The sequence below is a fragment of the Nanorana parkeri genome, unplaced genomic scaffold, assembly GCF_000935625.1.
Source record: "Nanorana parkeri isolate BGI_ZX_2015 unplaced genomic scaffold, ASM93562v1 scaffold84, whole genome shotgun sequence".
Classification (NCBI taxonomy): Eukaryota; Metazoa; Chordata; class Amphibia; order Anura; family Dicroglossidae; genus Nanorana; species Nanorana parkeri.
Genome location: NW_017306352.1, coordinates 1,811,025 through 1,830,018, shown reverse-complemented (window position 1 = coordinate 1,830,018; position 18,994 = coordinate 1,811,025). Strand labels below are relative to the sequence as shown.

The 18,994-nt window shown below is 41.0% G+C and overlaps 1 protein-coding gene across 6 annotated transcripts in view; it reads right to left on the bottom strand.

Moving 5' to 3' along the window:
- The window catches only part of PARD3 (par-3 family cell polarity regulator), a 535,067-nt gene that overhangs the window by 309,689 nt on the left and 206,384 nt on the right, over nucleotides 1-18,994 (bottom strand). For 4 of the 6 annotated variants that reach the window (XM_018552321.1, XM_018552323.1, XM_018552324.1 and 1 more), the window contains exon 5: nucleotides 15,910-16,041. The exons of the other annotated variants lie outside the window; for them this stretch is intronic. In XM_018552321.1, coding sequence (XP_018407823.1) covers nucleotides 15,910-16,041 — 132 coding nt within the window. The remainder of the gene's footprint in view (nucleotides 1-15,909; nucleotides 16,042-18,994) is intronic. 6 annotated transcript variants of the gene reach the window in all.

The window sequence follows — 18,994 nt, the reverse complement described above, 5'->3', positions numbered from 1 at the left end:
CATACACGTGTGTGTGTGTGTGTTAACATACACACACATACAATGTGCTGTGATTTGCTGAAACATCAACGTAATGTCCGCCTTATTGACCTATGGAAGCCTTTAGAGTACCTACAATACCTGCTGCTACATTATTTGCTTTGTTTGGTGTGGAGCACCAAGGCATTCATTTTGGACGGGGTGCTACTAATACATATAATCAATGCACACAGGTCCAATCTTTTCCTCTGCTATAGAGAATTTAAGTACTGTGCATATAGTGCTGTCTCTGTGGAGCAAGGATCACAAAGGAACTGGTGAGTCATTTGAGGACAGGCCCATATCTCCACAAGTACTGTGACTGCACAATTATGGCCATCCGCACAAGTGACAATCAATACATTTACCTTTGGATTCTAGCAGTCCACCCCAGAAGATAAAAATTCTATCTGAATGTTTAATCTTTACCTGTGATAAAAAGATCTGGTATTTGATGTAAGCATGTAGATTTACACAGAGATCCACACAACAAACATTTTTTTAAAAAGCTGCTTGCACGTGAGATTGTACACACATGCAGCACCTATTGAAAGTTGCATAGAATCAGAAACTGCCATTTGATAGGGTGAACCGATTCTTTATCAAGTTCATTGGAATTAATGACTTTTTAGCAGCATATCGACGACCAAGGTGTCACAAGTTCACAAGTGTGTATTGTAAACCGTTCAGACACAAAAACATTACTATGCGTCATTATTACAGAATGTAAACAGCCCTGTGGCAACCCCCAGTTCTAGCGACTCACAGTCTGTACAGAACCACTTTATCAGAGCAATTAAAACACACACTATTACAGAAAAATTAGAAAAGAACACTCACTTTATGATGTAATATTTTTTGACTTTTTGAGAACAAAAATAATTAAGAATTTATGTCCCTCATCACTCATGCAACTAAACAGAATTAAGCACGGAAGGCTCAGCATGGTTCCTAAACAGATTTAGGAATCTTTGAGCGTCTGTATCAATCAAGAAAATGATAAGGAGAGGGTTGGCGCGCGGAATAAAAATATTAAATTATTAAAAGTCTACCCAGGCGAAGCCGGAGCAGCCTGTAATGTTCTACTGACATTTCCTCCGAGAGGCTGGAAAACAAGTGCGCCTGCATGTGTTCGGCTTGTGTCTGTGGATTTACTCTGCGCCTCGGATAACGGCTTCGCTGCGTGAACCCAGACTGCCTGAAGATTGATGATCCTGTGTTTTGAAAGCCTCTAATATACACTTCTAACACATCTATCTCTCTTAAGCACCAGCCAAGTAATGCATTTTAAAGGTTAACCAGCGGCTTGAACCCACCAAACAGCCGTATGAATGTAAACAAGGGGTCTAAATAGGTTAGTATTTTGGAAGCGGTAAATTGCAATTCCAGTTGCTGCTGGGGATGACTGTAATTGTAGGTCTTAAACGCATTAGGGGGCAATGATTGCACACACAGAATGTTGCAGCTTTCACTCTTGTCGTCTTAAAGTTGCATTAACTCAAAGTCAAGATTAAAATGAGCATTTGCCGAAATAACCTTTTAACTTAACATTCTTATTAACCTGAAATATTCTGATCTCTATGCCAAGCATACAAACAGCTTTTAAAATACAGGGCCCACTTCTTTTTAACAGTTCATATTACCTTAGGCCCCTTTCACTTACATCAACATTGTGACATATGTGTCTGTCCTGTTTTTTCCTCTATCTTCCTCACGATCAGGTCCACCAAATTGGAACTCTGTTTGGTTTTCTGGACCTGGCCGAAGTCAGGGGTAATTGGATGTAAACGAACGCTTGTCTGTTTACATCCAGCTGCCTGTAGAGTAACATTGGGCTTCCGGTCAGATCCATCTGAAAAATGAATGACAGATGGACCTGATCAGAATGCCCGTGTGAAAGAGGTTGTTCGTTAAACAGGAAAAAATTACTCCCTTCTGAATTCCATTTGTCACTAACCATAGTATACACCCAAGGTTAAAAAAAAAACCTAAATCTATGAAGATGATGGATGTAGTATTCTTCATCCTCAGAGCTGTTCTAGTCGGCTGGACTGTATAGTCTACCAACAAAGAGCCTGTAAAGAAAGAGACGGTTTAAATCTTACTTGAGCTGCAGAGAGTCCTATAGATATAGATACATTATAGATACATTGACCCACTATTAGAATTATCCCTTAGTCTGCAGAGTATTGGGTTTAGTCATTTTAGTCTTGACAACTAAGTGAATAAACCACTTGCTGGCAAATATGTCATCTGCAACACACTGAAACAGCGGCAAATGGAGTCATGAAGTGTAAAAATTGTTTAAATTAGAATATTAGAAAGGACCATGTAGTTCAGCAGGCAATGGCTTTAGTCTGAAAACACAAAGGAGTTTCCATGCATGCAAAGATTTGGGGGTCATTGTAGACCATAAACTGAATAATAGATTACAGTGCCAGGTTGCTGTAAGCAAAGCTAGTAGAATCCTGACCTGCATCAAAAAGGGAATGTTTTGCAGGGACAAGTCTGTCATTTTGGCACTTTACACATCACTGGTTCGGCCTCACCTGGAGTATGCGGTGCAGTTTTGGGCACCGGTACACAGAGGGGATGTCCTTGAGCTGGAGAGAGTCCAGTGGAGGGCAACTGAACTCATCAAGGGGATGGAGGACCAGAACTATGAGACACGGTTACTAAATTTAAATTAGGGGTGCGGAAATTAACGATTAATCCGTCGATTAATCGTTAATTTCTTTGATCGATCAAAATTATTTTGATCGATCAAAGTACTCACCTCTCCGCCGGCTTCCGTCGGAGATCCGGTGACGTCACGGACATCGATGTCACCGGACTCCTCCCTCCCCGAGTGGCTCTGTCGGCTAACGAAGGGAAGGGGGGAGGAGTCGGGTGATGTAGTTGTCCGTGATTGGTAACGAAGTACACACACACACACACACACACACACACACATAATAGGTTGGACTTGATGGACTTATGTCTTTATTCAACCTCAAATACTATGTTACTATGTAAGTATACCCTGAGCAGCCTGAAGCCCCTAAAGCATACCTGTGCTTTAGCCACAAAGGCAAAGTAAAAGGTTTGCCTTAATGCCACCCTCCGCAGCTGCATACACTCAACTTTCCTTAGCTCCCCAAAGGCTCTGTTCAGCCACTAGGGGTGAAGAAAATACCTGATATGTCCAGGTATGGGGGAGCATCGACTATGTGACGGTGCTGAAGATTGGTCCATAACGGTCGCATGGGGGTGGGAAGTGCTCTCAGCGTCTAAACTCTGAGTGGAACCATACACTTGTACACTGGCCATTCTTTCATCACTGCTCATAGCTGAACAGACTGGCACGAAAGTAGGATAAAGATGAGTATGTGCATCAAAAAAGAAAGCCATCAAAATGAACGTGTTCCTAGGCACAGCATTGACAAAGCACAGGTTTAAATCAATACATCAAAGCACCTTTTAGAACTGGTCTTGGAGTGTTGATTAAATATCTCAATGGCAGTGCTGGTGGTCAGTTTAAAGTTTCTAACAGCCTTCGGAAGACTTGCAGCAAACTTAAAAACTCCTTGGTGCATGCTAAAATTTTATTCAAAGTTATAGCCAGTGGTGCCCCAAAGATTTGTATCCAACACTCCCAGACCTAAACTGCAGCGCCTAAAAAGTAACCAGTCACCAATAGGCAAGTGTGATAATCTAAATATTCGATGTTCAGCTGCCATTATAGTGTAGCCTTACCTGTTAGGAATTGCGTGACTGTTATTATTAACCTTAATGGGAAGGACAGACCGTTTTGCCCCCCCCAGTCTTACAGAGTGAGCTCTTCAATTTAGAACACTGGCCCTCTTTAATATGAAGATTAAAGCCCTTCAGTGGTGGAGTGTGATTGACCCTGAGTATATTTACAAGTCTACTTAACCCTTGATCCACAGGGTAACTTTAACTTTAAGGTAGAATAGCCATAACACTAATACTGCTTTAACTCAGGGCAAAATGAAAATTCCTGTTATGATCAATCTAGGCAGGCATGGTAAAAACAGCCTTCAAATATTTATTTTAGAAGCCATAGTGTGTCTTTTTTTATATGATGGCAAATACAAGGCAGACTAGAGCAGAACACTTCTAGCAATGGGACGGTCCCTGTTGTCCCGTTGCAGTAATAATGATGAAGACTGCTAGTTGCAGAGTACACATTCCCTGCCACGCCGGTGATTTCTGGCACATTGCTCTGCCAGTTGACAAGACAGGCTGTAAAACGAGCTTAAACCTACATAAAATAACAGAGCGCTATCACCCTCTGCTCATCCCATGGAAGCAATTCAGCCGAATGTCTGTCTAGGCTGTAAATAAATCGCAGAGAGTAACTGAGGACACCGTTCTCAACTCTCCTCTTCTCAACTTTGTATCCAGTCTTTCAAAGAAGTGTACACTTTAATTTCCAACCTTAGGGAGACCTTAATTAACTAACTATTGACAAAAGCACGCATATAAAGTCGTTGCCTGAAGTGCATAATAATTAATGGTCTTCTGGTAACTACTTTATTATTTTCAACAGATAAGGTCTTCCGGCTGTTATCAAGGTTTCCTGGTATTATTAATCCGTTGAGACAAAGCCTTAAGCAGGTATCTGAATATGTACACGTAGAGCCAGTGACAGGCAATCACAGTAATAAATCTCCCACACCAACCAGTAATAATCAAAATATTGCAGAGACTCCAGACTCATGAGCTAAGACTCATTAGAAGTATTAGGCCAGTGTTTATAAATATCATTTAGCAGATGTAAAAAGGCATGCGATGTATGCATGTGATGATATGCACTTTTATTGTATAGGACCCCCTCCAACATAGGCAACATTACTTTACACACATCATTCTCCAGGCACTGTTACTATAAAGACAAACGGTGCTGCAGTGTTCCAAATCCCAAGTTTGTAACTTCTGAACACTTATATACATACCAACTTGAGGGCAAGAAAGTCTTCTGCAGCAAAACTCCATTTTGACATTACATTTATTAGTACAGGTACATGCGTCACTACCTACTGCTGTTGGCTGAGAGGCAAACTCAGAGTGAACAGGTTTGCTTGCAATCTGACCATAAAGCAGCTCATTGCTGCCCTCTTTATGATTTGCTTCTCTCTACTGACTGTAATCTTTGTTTCCCTTTACTTAACTGTGATACGGATTACTTGACAAGTTTGGAAGATGTGTAAATAGCAGTGAATGAGCACCAATGTAAAGGTGACCATACACCTCACAATTTATCTGCTGATTTTCTGTGGTCAGATGGGAAAAGTGCAACAGATTGGCCCAGGTGGAGATTACTCCATCCACACAGTTAAGTGTAGTTGGAGGAATCTGTTGCACCTTTTCCATCTGACCACAGAAAATCTGCAGATAAATTGTAAGGTGTATGCCAGCTTAACACATATTCTGCCAAAATGTTAATTCTCTTACTCACAAGAAAATAATTGTTTCAGGTTTTCCAATAAAAACCTTCAAAAGCATATCTTATACCAGTTACAAATGTACGCGTATGTATGTGATTACTTTAATCCATACGTGATAAACATACAGGCACGAGATGGCAATTTATTTTTTAAATGGGAGTTATCTCATTCTGTAGGTGGCGCTCTAGTCCCTTTCACATTTAGCATTGTATATTTGCCATTACAATTCTGAAAGAAGACTATTCACAGAACGAGGAATCACCAGTAAGAAGTTTTGAAGCCAAGTACTCCAGCTATTAGAAAAACATTAACCCTTGCAGTGGGGCTACCTGTACTGCAAGGGTTCATACATACAGAGATGAATGAGGATTTGTTTTTAAGTGCTTTTACTGCTCGTGTAGAATATGTAAATACTTTAATGTGCATGATCTGGTCACAGGTTTACTTTACAATTTTTTTTATAATGCATATGAAAGAGCAGCGAGTGTATTATGTCAGGGTTTGTCTGTTAATCTTTATAGGCAGATAAGCCATTTCCACACAATAAAGTGCCCATGGTTTTAATGCCTAGTTCAAATCTGAGCGCTCCGAGAATGCGTGGCAATCTGCACGTTTTCATGCACGATTGCCGCACGTTTGCAGGATCTCGCACAAACGCGATATGCGCTTGTGGTGCAATTCATTTCTAATGGCACCTCAAAACCTGTCCGCAAATCGCACATTTTTCAGCAGGGTTTCCATGTGTGCAAACACGCAGAAACAATGTGGGTTGCACAAAAAGATGCAGGAGCCTTTTTGCCATGCGGATATGACCGTATTGAAAGCAATGGGTGTGCAAACGTGTACGAACGTGCGTTCCCGTGATGCGCTCCCCAGGTACGCTCAAGAGTGAACCAGGCCTACAAGAAGCCAATATGATCATTATTTCTTCTGAGATACTGTGACATTATTGCTTCCCAAATATTGTTACATTTTTACAGCAGAGAAATCCACGTTCTCCAAATATACAATTGCATGAAAGATTGCAAACTCTGGCACAAAAGGCCTACAAACAATGTATTTTGATTTATCAATACCATACCGACTACGATACCACATTTATCATCAAATGTATATCTTGTATAGTGTTGTAGAGTATGATAGCTTGGGTACAATAAAAGTACAAAACAAATATACTGGCAATTAAAGGGTTAAGGCAATGCACCAAAAACACATGCAACTGGCTGGTGCTGAAACAGTACCAGGGGTATAATTTGCACACGTGGGGCCTAGCTGTTCAGCAGGTCTGCTACACACAGCTGACTATACTGGCATGTTCTAAGACCCAGAGAAGGTTAACAGAGAAACAGCAGTGCCTTATTGTCGTTCACATCAAGCAATGGTTCCATGCGACTTGGCACAAACCGCACACAGGACAATTGCTAGCATTGTGGTGGGAGGGTCGTGTTCTGCTAAGCAGCTGCTCTGTGCTAATGGGGAGACAAATGCTAGCAGTTCCACCATATTGTCAGCCATTGTGAAATCCAGCTGCCATCGGAAATCTGGCGCCGGGAAAACAAGATCGCCAGAGTCAGGCATTTGCGGAAAAAGCGGCCTGTGGCTAGATTGTATTTATGGAATAATATACTGCAAGCTGTATTTGGCTTTAGTTCATGGATGCTGTTATCACCCTAACTTCCATCTCTGATGCCTAATCAAAGCCATACATTGCTAACAATCACCCTTGATTGCTACGTATGGTCACACATTTGAGTTCACCATCTGCGCTATGGCCTATAACGCACCTAGCTCACAAATGTCCTCCTCCCCAGCCTAAATTTTGCAGTCTATCTACATTTGCTGACTAACTGTACAAGAACATCAATTAATTAATAAATTATGAGATGTCAAAGATAAAAATAAAAATATTTTAAACTTGTGGATAAAGCTGTAAAAGTTTAATAAAACTATATAAAAGCTATAGATATGTAAAGTGAATTGATATCCTGTCTTGTTATCCCATACAGTAATGTTCGACCTTTAAAGTGATTATGTTGTAAAATTAAAATTGAGATAACAACTGTACCTGTAAGGAGAAAGTGAATACTTGCCACTTCCACTGCTGCATCAATGAACAACGCTTTGATGAAGAGGAATCGAGCGCTGAAGATTCCTCAGAAACCAACGCTTCCACGCTTCCAGCAACTGCAAACTCGTGTGCCTGCCCTGACCCATAACGGCGTTCGCTCACTTCTCGATCCTGTCACGGTTCTCTGCCGTGACAGGGGAGGGGCTGCATTCCCCCCTCCCCGCTCCGATCCTCCAGCGCTGACTGGCGGAACGGACAGAGGAGGGGGCGGGTACAGCTGGCTCTGCCTCTAGATAGGCAGAGCCAGCTGTCACTCACGCAGCTGGGCGGATCCAGACATAATTGTCGGGATCCGCTTCAGCTGTGGCGTCTCATTATACTGCGAGCTGTAGCGAGCTGCGGGCTGTAGCGCGAGCTGCGGCGTCTCAGTATACCGCGAGCTTCCACATGGTCCCTGTGTGTATTGTAAAGTAGCCACTGCTCCAAGCTTACTCCTATGATGGACTACAATCTTACATTTACTAATTACCATTTACCTGCTAAAGAATGTAATTATGTTCAGTCACTATTGTGATTTGCTTTCCACCTGAACAATCAGGCAGGTGACTTATTTACTGGATCAGTAGGGTGGCTTCTTTTATCTTCTATCCACTTCTTTTCTGGCCACCAGATAATGAATGAGCATCATAATCTGTTTCAAGTGACACTAAACTCAGAAGTTAAATCTAAAAAAAATGCATTCAAATACCTTAAGAGAGAACTATGGGGTAAGTGTTTTTCCCCATAGTTCTCTTTAGGGTCACGGGAAGACATATACTAACCCCCCTCCCGTTACCCAAAGCTCAGTATATCACGAGCTATTGCCCGTCACATACTGAGAGCACCGCAGCCAGGACGGATCCCGACAATACTGTCGAGATCCAGCCAGCTGCATGAGTGACAGCGGGCTGTGCCTATCTAAAGGCAGAGCCAGCTATGCCCGCCCCCTCCCCCATTCGTTCTTCCAGTCAGCGCTGAAGGATCGGAGAGGGGGGACACCCTGCGGGGAGCCGTGACTGACAGTCACCGCTCACTGCAGGGAGACTATGAGGAAGTGAGCGGATCAGCGACATGTTTCTGCTCACTTCCCGGTCGATAGAGCCGACCTGTGACAGCTTCATGTCACAGGTCGGCTCTAACTATGTGGATAAGTGGAAATCACTTGCCTCAAAGTTCTCCTTTAACTATTCACAAAAATGTATCTTATTTGTGCATCACTCAGCTGTAGATCCTCAAATCATCTCTGAATTGATGCCGACACTGTCCTTCCTTCTGGAGGGTGGCTACTTTTGTTCTCCATGGTCCCTGTGTGTGTTGTAAAGTAGTCATCGCTCAAAGCTCGCTCCTGTGATGGACTACAATCTCATGTTTAGTTTACTCATTTGTATTGAGATTGTAGTCCATCACAGGAGTGAGCTTGGAGCGGTGGCTTCTTTATAACACACACAGGGACCATGGGGAACAAAAGTAGCCACCCTCCAGAAGGAAGGACAGTGTCGGCATCAATTCAGAGATGATTTGAGGATCTACAGCCGAGTGATGCACATATAAGGTCCAGTATCGTTAATGGTTAAGATACTTGAATGCATTTTTAAGATTTGACTCCTGAGTTTAGTGTCACTTTAATAAGTAGGGAGATGATCCAGGAAGCAAGAAAACTAAAAAGTGCCGTCACTCACCTTACACAGTCATATAGACAGAAAAAAGAGGAAGGAGAATCACATGAACTTATTTACTTTACAAATCATTTCACATATAGAATAGCCCTGATAAATGTATATTGCTGCATCTGCTCTTTCAATAGAAAACACCAAAATCGGAATTTTTCCTTGTCAATTGTTGGTCAACACCTGCAAGAACCTGAAAAGAACCTACAACTTTCTACACTGTTTCCGTCTAATCTAGAGCCCTGTGTTCTTGCCTCACTTGTGCCATTTACTATAAAGCCCCCCTAAACAGGACGTTCAGTATGGATTTAATGCTGGAACGCAAACATACCTTCTTCATCTTTTATTGCAAGGCTGTAGCATAGGAAGGAAGCGATTCTGTAGATGTACACACAGAAGATTACTAATGAGGCCCTCCATCCGATGCTACTTGTGACAGTACTCTGTTACCCCAAGCTGACTGCAATCTTTACCCACAGTACAGCCTTGATGAGAGACAGACTAATGGACAACACTCAACATATTATCCTAAAGTTACCATTGCGAAAGCACGCAGGAGCTGTCTCTAACTGAGCTTTAAAATACAGAACCGCCTCCGTCAATGCTCTGAGCTTGCAGAAAAGGTGAAAGAATTATAATGTATAGGGAGTACTGGAGGATCTAAGAAGCTGGGCATATAATGAAACTTTCCAAGCAGTTGAAGGGATGTAACAAAGCACGGGAGACCAGCAGATTTCAAAGCACACAAGACTCTGAGAAGATGAGGTCATGATGTGAACTGGAAGCAAGGGTAGCGGGGTACAAAGGAGTAGGACGAGTGCCAGAGCGGCACAGGTAGAAGAATTATTGAATTCGCTCCCTGCAGAGACTCCATTCTGAGATGTGAAAGAAGGGTATTACATTCTGCTCTTTGAAACTAGACTGAAAAGGTGGGGCAGTGCGCGTTCTGTCTGCTATTACCACCTTTCTTCCACTTAGCAGAGATATATCCTACCAAACTTAATAACAGACAAAATAGAAAAGAAAGCCTAAAGACAGCTTAAAGTGGCTCATTCTCTTACCGTGTATGTAAAAGGTAAAACATTTGTTTTCCAGTCCTAGATATACAGGGGGAAAAATAGACCATCTGTCAAGTTTTTATTGTTCAATGAAGGATACTGGGTAGATCAAATGCTTACTACCCACACTGCACACAGTAGTTCCTTTCGCCGACCTGAACATCCTATAGTGATGTAGAAGGCAGTGGGATGAATTCACACAGCTGGAAAGTGTGGAATACCTGCAGCAGCTGGGGAACAGTGCTGCAATAGCGTTTCAAGACAGCCAAGTGTAGACCAGCTTCTTTTATGAGGTTACTCTTCTTTTATAAAAAGGCCCTGTGGTAACGTAGTTGTGTTAAGTCTTAAACTAGTATCTTGCTCAGTGCTAACAAAAGGGCTGGACAGCTTACCTAAGGCTGGGCGCACACCTTTTGTCTTGCAATGGTTGTAAGGTAATTAAAAAAACGTACGATCTGCCTATCTTGGACAGGCAGATCGTACTCGCTATGATCGGGGCGGGCTTCCGATGACCGCAATTCCGAACGGGCAGTGTGCGCTTGCGGCTTTTATATTACGAACATGCTACACACCCGCCAAAAATTGTACGATTCTCGGCGGGTTTTCGAACATGTTCGTAATATAAAAGTTGTGCGACCTTACAGTAGTAGAGGTCGCACGGCTTCCACACACCTTACGATAATCGTATGATCGCGGGATTTCCCACGATTATCGTACGATTATCGCAAGGTGTGTGGGGACCTTTACAGAAGAGAGACATGCCCATCCCATTCACCGTGATATAAATTGAAATAAACGGAAGAAAATACAAAAAAGGCAGACAAACCAAACTGATATAAACGCACTTTCAAAGCACAGAAGCAGATGGTTAAAACTGGCAAAAGGAAAGAAAGAAAAAAAAAAAGCTCTCACTCATTCAGAACCGACAGATGCGAGAAGTTTAAAATATTGCTGCTTTAGGATACACAAAGACTGTCAGCCCAGATTGCGGGTTTGGGCCAGTCTATCAGTTATTAATGATCTTGAAGAACAGAAGTCCTAGAACACTGCTGCGAATAGGAAAAATTGTGTGACAGACACGGTGCTATGTGGGCTGCCAGTCTCCTTAGAGATGGAATAGAAATATGAAAGAAGTTATGATATGGTGAGGGCTATGGGATCCAGCATAAAAAAACTTTGTTTTCTTACTTAAGAGTCAACGAGACAGTAAATCAGACATGAAAGCCCAACCATAGCTCATTTTATTGGACATAAAAGTCCCATTTCAGGATAAGACCTCCCACATAAGGTAATTTTATTTGAAGGGGTGCATATTGCTGTATATTTCCTTACTAGTCTTTAATCTTGCATGGAATCTACAATCAACTCAATTATCTTGAAAGCAAGTGCATAAAAAAGCAGAGGTAAAGGACAGCCATCAAATGGAAATGTTCCTGCTTAGTATTAGTGCACAATTAAAGCACATAAGTACTATTTTATCCAGAAGAAATAACTATGAGGGTAAACAATACTTGTATACCGGTATGGTGCTCTGGATAACACTGGTGAAAGTTTAAATGTTTATCAAAGTGTTACCTATACAAGTTAATAAAAGTCAATTTAAATTGACCCTATAGAGGATTATACATTTAAAGTATATCTAAATAAAGGAAAATATAATATACTGTGGCCTACTAATCCTGTAGTGGTTTAAAATGGTTTAAATGGTGGTTTTGTTTTTTTTTGTTTTTTACATGGTGGTCCTATCATTAGCACACTTCCTGTTCTGGATGACATGAGATGAGGCTGGGCTTGGTACAAACTCAGTTTCCCCAAGCCTGCTCAAAACTCGGACCACCACAAGCTCCTCCGGACCCAATCTGTGGCAGCAGTTGCAGCAGGGGTGGTCTATGTCCCTTTGTGAAGAGAAACTGTGGGGCAGGGAATGCAACTCCCTGTAACTGATTGTGTCAGAAGGAGAGTGTGATGGTCAGAGTTTTGAGTAGGCTTGGGTGAACCGAGTTTGAACCAAGCCCAGCCTCATCACTAATGACAACGCTCACTCACTGTACTGCATCTATGGAGGTGCAGCATTATCAACCTAGGACAGGAAATGTATTAAGAATACATAACCCACCCCCTCTCCTCCACTTTGACATAGGGAAAGGTGCTCTGTAGTTCACAGAGGTATCCTGTGCAGTTTTGATGCTTGAGATAAGACTGCGGAGTGCACAACACAGACAGTACTAAGTTTCTGGCAGGATTAACCAGTTTGTTTGTTTTTTCACTTTTTGAACAGATAACAAAATACTTTTGATTGTATATTCAAAAGACCGAAAGGGAGAGGATATGAGAAGTTCAGGGTTAGGGTTTACATGCACTTTACTCTGTTACAGGATAAAATATTCTAAGTGACTGACAGAGCAGACAGCTTCACTAAGCAGTTTATAGATACCGGTAGATTTCCCTGTATGGAAGAAGGATGTAGGATAACCATTCTCAGCAGCAGAACAGGCTAAGCAAAGAAATAGAGAGATGAGGCTTGCAAAGTAAATAAAGCAAAATACAATATAGGATTATTATTACTAACATCTACACCTATTTTGTGATATAAATTTTCGTTTTCAGCAGTCAGTAATTTGTTTTATGCAAATGTGCAGTTTCATGATAATAACCCAAATCAGCTGAAATGAATGGGACTACAGAAGGTGTTGAAAATTGGATTGTATTTTATGACATATAAACAACTACATTTTCTTGGAAACAAAAACAGACTCTGTTCCAAATCTCTATTCATTAGAGCTATACCCTATATTTAAGGAGATCAATTCAGCACTTAGCCAACAAGGCAATGGAAAGAACTATAAACTAAAACATATTGTATTCTGATAACTGTGTGCGTTTAAAAAAAAGATCATAACAACTACTCAGGCACCCCTGGAAGTGTTAGTAATTCTCATCACTTATCATGAATAGCATAGTCCTTTCATAAATGTGGAGAGAATTATAAATAAAAGGCATGTCAAATAAAAAAAGTCAACAAATACAATCATTACAAGTATTAATAACATACAGTTTTTTATAAATAAATTAAGCAAAAGCTTAATGCAAGATTCTTGCACGGTAGTTCCTTAAGTACAGCTTTCGCTCCAGCAAGTAGAGTGATCAGCAAAGTAGCGACATCCTGAAATCTCATGAGACTAGGAGTCACAGGCAGCGATGATCTCACACTACATATATACAGCTATATAGACTAAAGGTACAGGAAGTGTACTGCCTTTTTTTCATGGCGGAAGATGGAAGATTTTTCAGGGTAATGCTTAGGCCCAATAAGCATTTCTAAAAGTTCCTATAATATAGCAATGCACTTAAGTGTGACATTTAGAAAACATAAGCATATGGTTTGTCTTTGCTGTTAATTAGGACTGTTTATGAGAAAATGCATCAAAATTGTTTTCGAAAAAGTATTCCATAGGAGTTTGAAGCCCAATAATCATCCAGTAAAAAGAACAACAATAAGAATTAACTGATGGATGCCCTGCCTATGTTCTTGAAAAGTCAAAACAAGCTTCCAGCTCACTGTGACCTTAATACTGGAAATCAAGTTACATTGAGACTAGTAACTTGATTTAATGGCTCTAATGCTTTTAATTTTCCTATCTACCCTGTAAAGTAGATCTATGGGGCCGGCACTGAGATGCAACCAAGACAGCCGGAGTAAAATCTGAACGACTTTCTTTTTCCCCGTTTAATAATTCCTAGAGATTGACTTACATAGGTCTGTATTGTTTTAATTTGGTTCACTGCTGTGCGTGATTTTCTGCAATTTGATTTTCGGGAAATCAAATTTTTGTATCAGTCTGGGCAGAAATGAAATAAAGAGGGTAGACTGGTATATAAAATAATTTCATTGTGCTTGGGTGAATTACGTCCACATCCTAGGCAGAGGAGGAGAGGGACATTGCACGGGTTTATGGAAAAACATTAAAATTTCAATCTACGACTGCTCTGAAATATACCTATTCATGTTTGCATCAGGAGTGATGTATGAGCAACTGTGACTATTGCCCATAATAATAAGCCAGCTCATCATTCCTAGCCATCTGCATACGTGGCCAGCACAAATATCTGCCCAGAGTTTACCAGGGCTGAAATTGTCTATACCTACAGATTCTGGCATATATAATGGCTTTGGCAATCCCACAGAAAGTGATTATATTTCAGTCAGTATGGCCGATGCCTTGTAATTACATAGTTACATAGTATTTGAGGTTGAATAAAGACATAAGTCCATCAAGTCCAACCTATTGCGTGTATGCATTTATGTTCGAGCTGGTGTGTGCGTGTCTATGGGTCTATGTGTGATTTTGCTCATGTGTGATTATGTTATGGTTTCCAAGAAACTCGTCCAGTAGTTTCTTAAATGATTCCACACTCTTAGCTGAAATCACGTCCTGCGACAGCGAGTTCCAGACCCTAACCCCTCTAACTGTGAACTTGTGAATTCCGATAATTGTTGTTATAAGCATGAGACCAATGCCACAACATGAGGTACTCATCTTTGCTTATAACCTACATGCATCCAATAACACAGCATGCAATTTTAAGACAATGACCCTTCCTTTCATAGAAAAAATACATTTTTTAATAGTAAGATTAAAATAATAGGTCCAAAAATTCAGATTCCTGCAAAAGTTCAAGTGTGATTTGTTCTATCCAGGACCACTGGGAGACATGTTCCGTCAGTGCTGACCCACAAATGGCACCTAGCACACATTTTATCATCATAATTATTTTTTTTGTACACGTTATTAAAAGCACAGTGACCTCCAGTTTTTCCCTATATTTTTATCTCTTACATCAACAGGAAAGGTCAGGGGGTTATAAACAATTGTTTTCCATGTGCCCCTTCAACACCACAACACAGATATTAAGTGTGGTCTAAAAAATGCAGACATGCTGCATTCTTCCACAGTGCATTAAAAGAAAAGGTAAACAATGAGATGCACTGAAACAGCCCCTCACCCAACACACTAGCCCACACACTACAACTGAGTGTAGCGGCAGACTCTGTTATATAAATAATTGTAATTGTTAAAAGCAAGACTGAAAGACATAACCAATTAGGCTGGTTGATAGACTGATTGGTAAGTTTTAATATTTTATTTATTTTTTTATAGAACACATACACCCACATGCACAACAGCCATGTCTTTGACAGTCATTCTCAGGAAGAGACAATTCTGTAAAGAGGATACAGAACTCGGCTGCTCCTCTTAGAACAAACCTCATTGCTGAGGAAAGCACTCCACTCACATTCAGTCATTTGCACCATCTAATACTTTGCTGAGTGTACAGCGAGAGACAAGTATGGCAGATTGCTGGGTACTGGAACTCTGCATATAGTTCCTGAAAGGAAGTAGCATTCACAGGCGCACACATGACAGTAATGTACCAGAGGACCTGCACACCCTTGTCAATATAGCAATAACAAGAAAATTCAATTATGAAACACATCTTCAATTAACGTAATACGGTGTTTGCGATGGAATGGTTACAGATGCCTGAGCAACCTCTAGGGGCCACTATCTTTTAATAATGGCATCAAATAAAAGGGTTTAGTGTTTTACCTGCTCCTGCCTCTCTAGCCACTTGTCCACCAGGGGGTGACTGGCACTCAGGGAAGAGCGGGCTTTATCTCTTTCAAACTGTTTAGACGAGTTACTGGTATCTCTGGGCAGACTCCTGTAGTTCTCATCTTTCTGTTTTAAAAGAAAGAAAAAACACATGATTAAACTATTCTGACACTATACACAGAGCACATACACTTTAGGGCAGGGATGGCCAAACTCCGGCCCTCCAGCTGTGGTGAAACTACAAATCCCATGAAGCATCTCTCCGGGAGCCATGTTTGTGGCTTTGAAAATCTTGCAAACCTCATGGGATTCGTAGTTCCACCACAGCTGGAGGACCACAGTTTGGCCATCCCTCCTCAAGGGAAACCACCCCCACCGTTTCTGCCTATGGAAAGATAGATGCATTAAAATGGACATGGAGTACATCACACTGAAAAATTAGATGCATTAAAATGGACATGGAGTACATCACACTGAAAAATTAACTGACTCTAATACAGGCCTTTTCTTACATCCGTTAAAAAAAGAAGGTCATAGATCTCTCTATTATAATAATGATATATTTGTAAACCAAAAATAGCTTTCCATACAGTGGTACCTCGGTTCGCGAACTTAATTCGTTCCACGATTCTAGTCGTGGACCGAATTGGTCGCAAAACTAATCAAACTGTGATCAGACCATGATCCCGACTAGAGGAAGCCACGACCACACCTCAGAGCAGGGAAGATGGCTGTGGTTGTGTTCGTCACCCCATGCGGAGTTCGCGAACGGAAGCAAAATTTTGCCGAACTTCCTGTTCATGAACCGAATTGTTCCCGAACAGAAGAGTTTGTGAACCAAGGTACCACTGTACTTTAAAATCCCATTACAAAGTGCGTGTAAATATATACAGTATATAAACTATTGCTCACTTTTTTGACAAACAAATAACCAGAGTATAGTATACGACACAAAAAAAAACTCCCTGGCACTTGGTGGAGATACATACAGCTGAAAGCTCAGACAAGTGTTAGCCAACCTGTACGCTCCTCATGCCTGCCAAGTGCTCCCGACAATGGAGCTGGAAGAGTGTATTAGACAAAACTGACCAGTGTGGTAACCCCGAACAGATGAGTACCAAGAGCTCAGTTTATACAAGCAATAAAGTAAGTGTGGAGTGCATCATCTGTCCATGCTAACACTACAATTCTAGCACTTCTGTCTGAGCACCAGACGTAGGAAGGCTGACATTAATACCACATTCAGGTCTACATTGCTATTAAGGGTCTATGTAATAGGTGTGTGGGTGGACCAGGGGAGTGCTTAAAATGGCATAGCTTTTACATTTCAGGACTCCTACACATGGGCCTTGTGCATTTAATAAAGGAGAAATTGATATTGGGAAGTATAAACAAACTTTTACTTCCCAGATGAAGTTTTATATGCCTTTAGCTGCATAAACCCAGGCTAAAGAATGAACAGAAAGAATGAATGCACCTAGACGTTGCTGAACATCTAGTGGGTATTCAGCAATAGAAAAGCACTACATGCTTCCACGTGTATTTAGAAATTAGAACCAAATTCATTTGGATGCATTTATTTTGACAAATGTGGACATGACACCTTAAAACAATGAAAGGCTAAATGATATCACTATCATTTAATATAAAGCAAAGTATGAAACCACTGATGTTTTGCCCTGTTCTTGTTTTCTGTACAATTCTAAAAAGATTGTACAAAATGTTTTAAAACTGCGTTCAGCAACAATTACGTGTAAAGTGCTGTATCTAAACACTGAATGCTGAACTGGAAAAAGGCCACGAAGAATTGATGGGACATTTACAGAAGGAGAGCAGGACGCGTAGGATCCAAAACACAGTGCTCATCAGAACCATGCTTAAGCTGAATAGTTCCTTTTAGACCACCTCATCATAACCCTGACTGGTTGAACCATTGTAACAATCAGAAAACGTGTCATATTGGCACCTTTAGATATCAGAAATTGTTTAAAATGTAAAATACTGTAATCAATACTGAAAAAAGCGATAGCTTAGCAAGGTATGAAATATGAGAGAGCCTCTAGACTTGGCATATCTGCAAATAGAGAACAATCCAGGACTGAGCTATCATACATGCAGGGGGAACCCTGTATGGTACCACCAGTCTGAAGCTTATTGCTTGAATTTACCGACAGTCACATCCACCCACTAAGTAGAAAGTCAGCCGCTGGTCTGTGTGATCGTAGTGCAGAGCTGCCACTTAGATCAGGAGCAGCATATAAGTGGGAGACTTAACACATCTGCCCAGCTGGGTGTTACTGCTGCCTGGAATAACACAACAATGAAGGAACAATTTTCACATTCATATAGTCACACTGGTTTCCTGGCTACTTCGAAATCAATGCTTGCAGCATCAACAATCAGCTGGTCATGTCACACATAAGCACACAGTACATAGTTTATATGAAAATGCAAACCTCTCAAACATCTCTAGAGCTAAAAGATGAAGGTTCACATTCTGCAGCTGCAATACTGTCCCTGCAGCGTTCCCCCTACTAATGTTTACATTCTTCCTGCATGTGAATGGGCAAGCCAGTTCAGACAGTGTTTTGCTGCCTTTCATCCTTTAGGTTTCTGAACACAAATTAGCATAAATTATTATATTATTGTTATACATGATTTAAATAGCGCCAACAGTTTGTGCAGCACTTTACAATAAGTAGGATTGTTCTAATATGGGGTTTTCACTTCTTTAGAAGGGATCATAGCAGTGGACAGAGTTAGACAGAACAGCCAACAATACATAACACACGTAACACAAAGTTGAATAAATGGTAGATCTGGCACTATTGCAATGCTGGTAGTCAAATATGCGTTGGAATTCCACTCCAAAGAGCTCCATTACTATTTCTACACCATAACAATGCAATCTAAGAATAACCCATTGTATTAAAAATAAGGCGGCTCCATGCCTTTAAAAAGCCAGAAGGAAAAAACTTTGTGCACATTTTATTTTTACAATATATCCCTCTAATGGACCTTGGCTAGTGTAAGAACAGGAGGGGGTCTTGCCTAACAGCCATGGACATGAAGCTGTGGA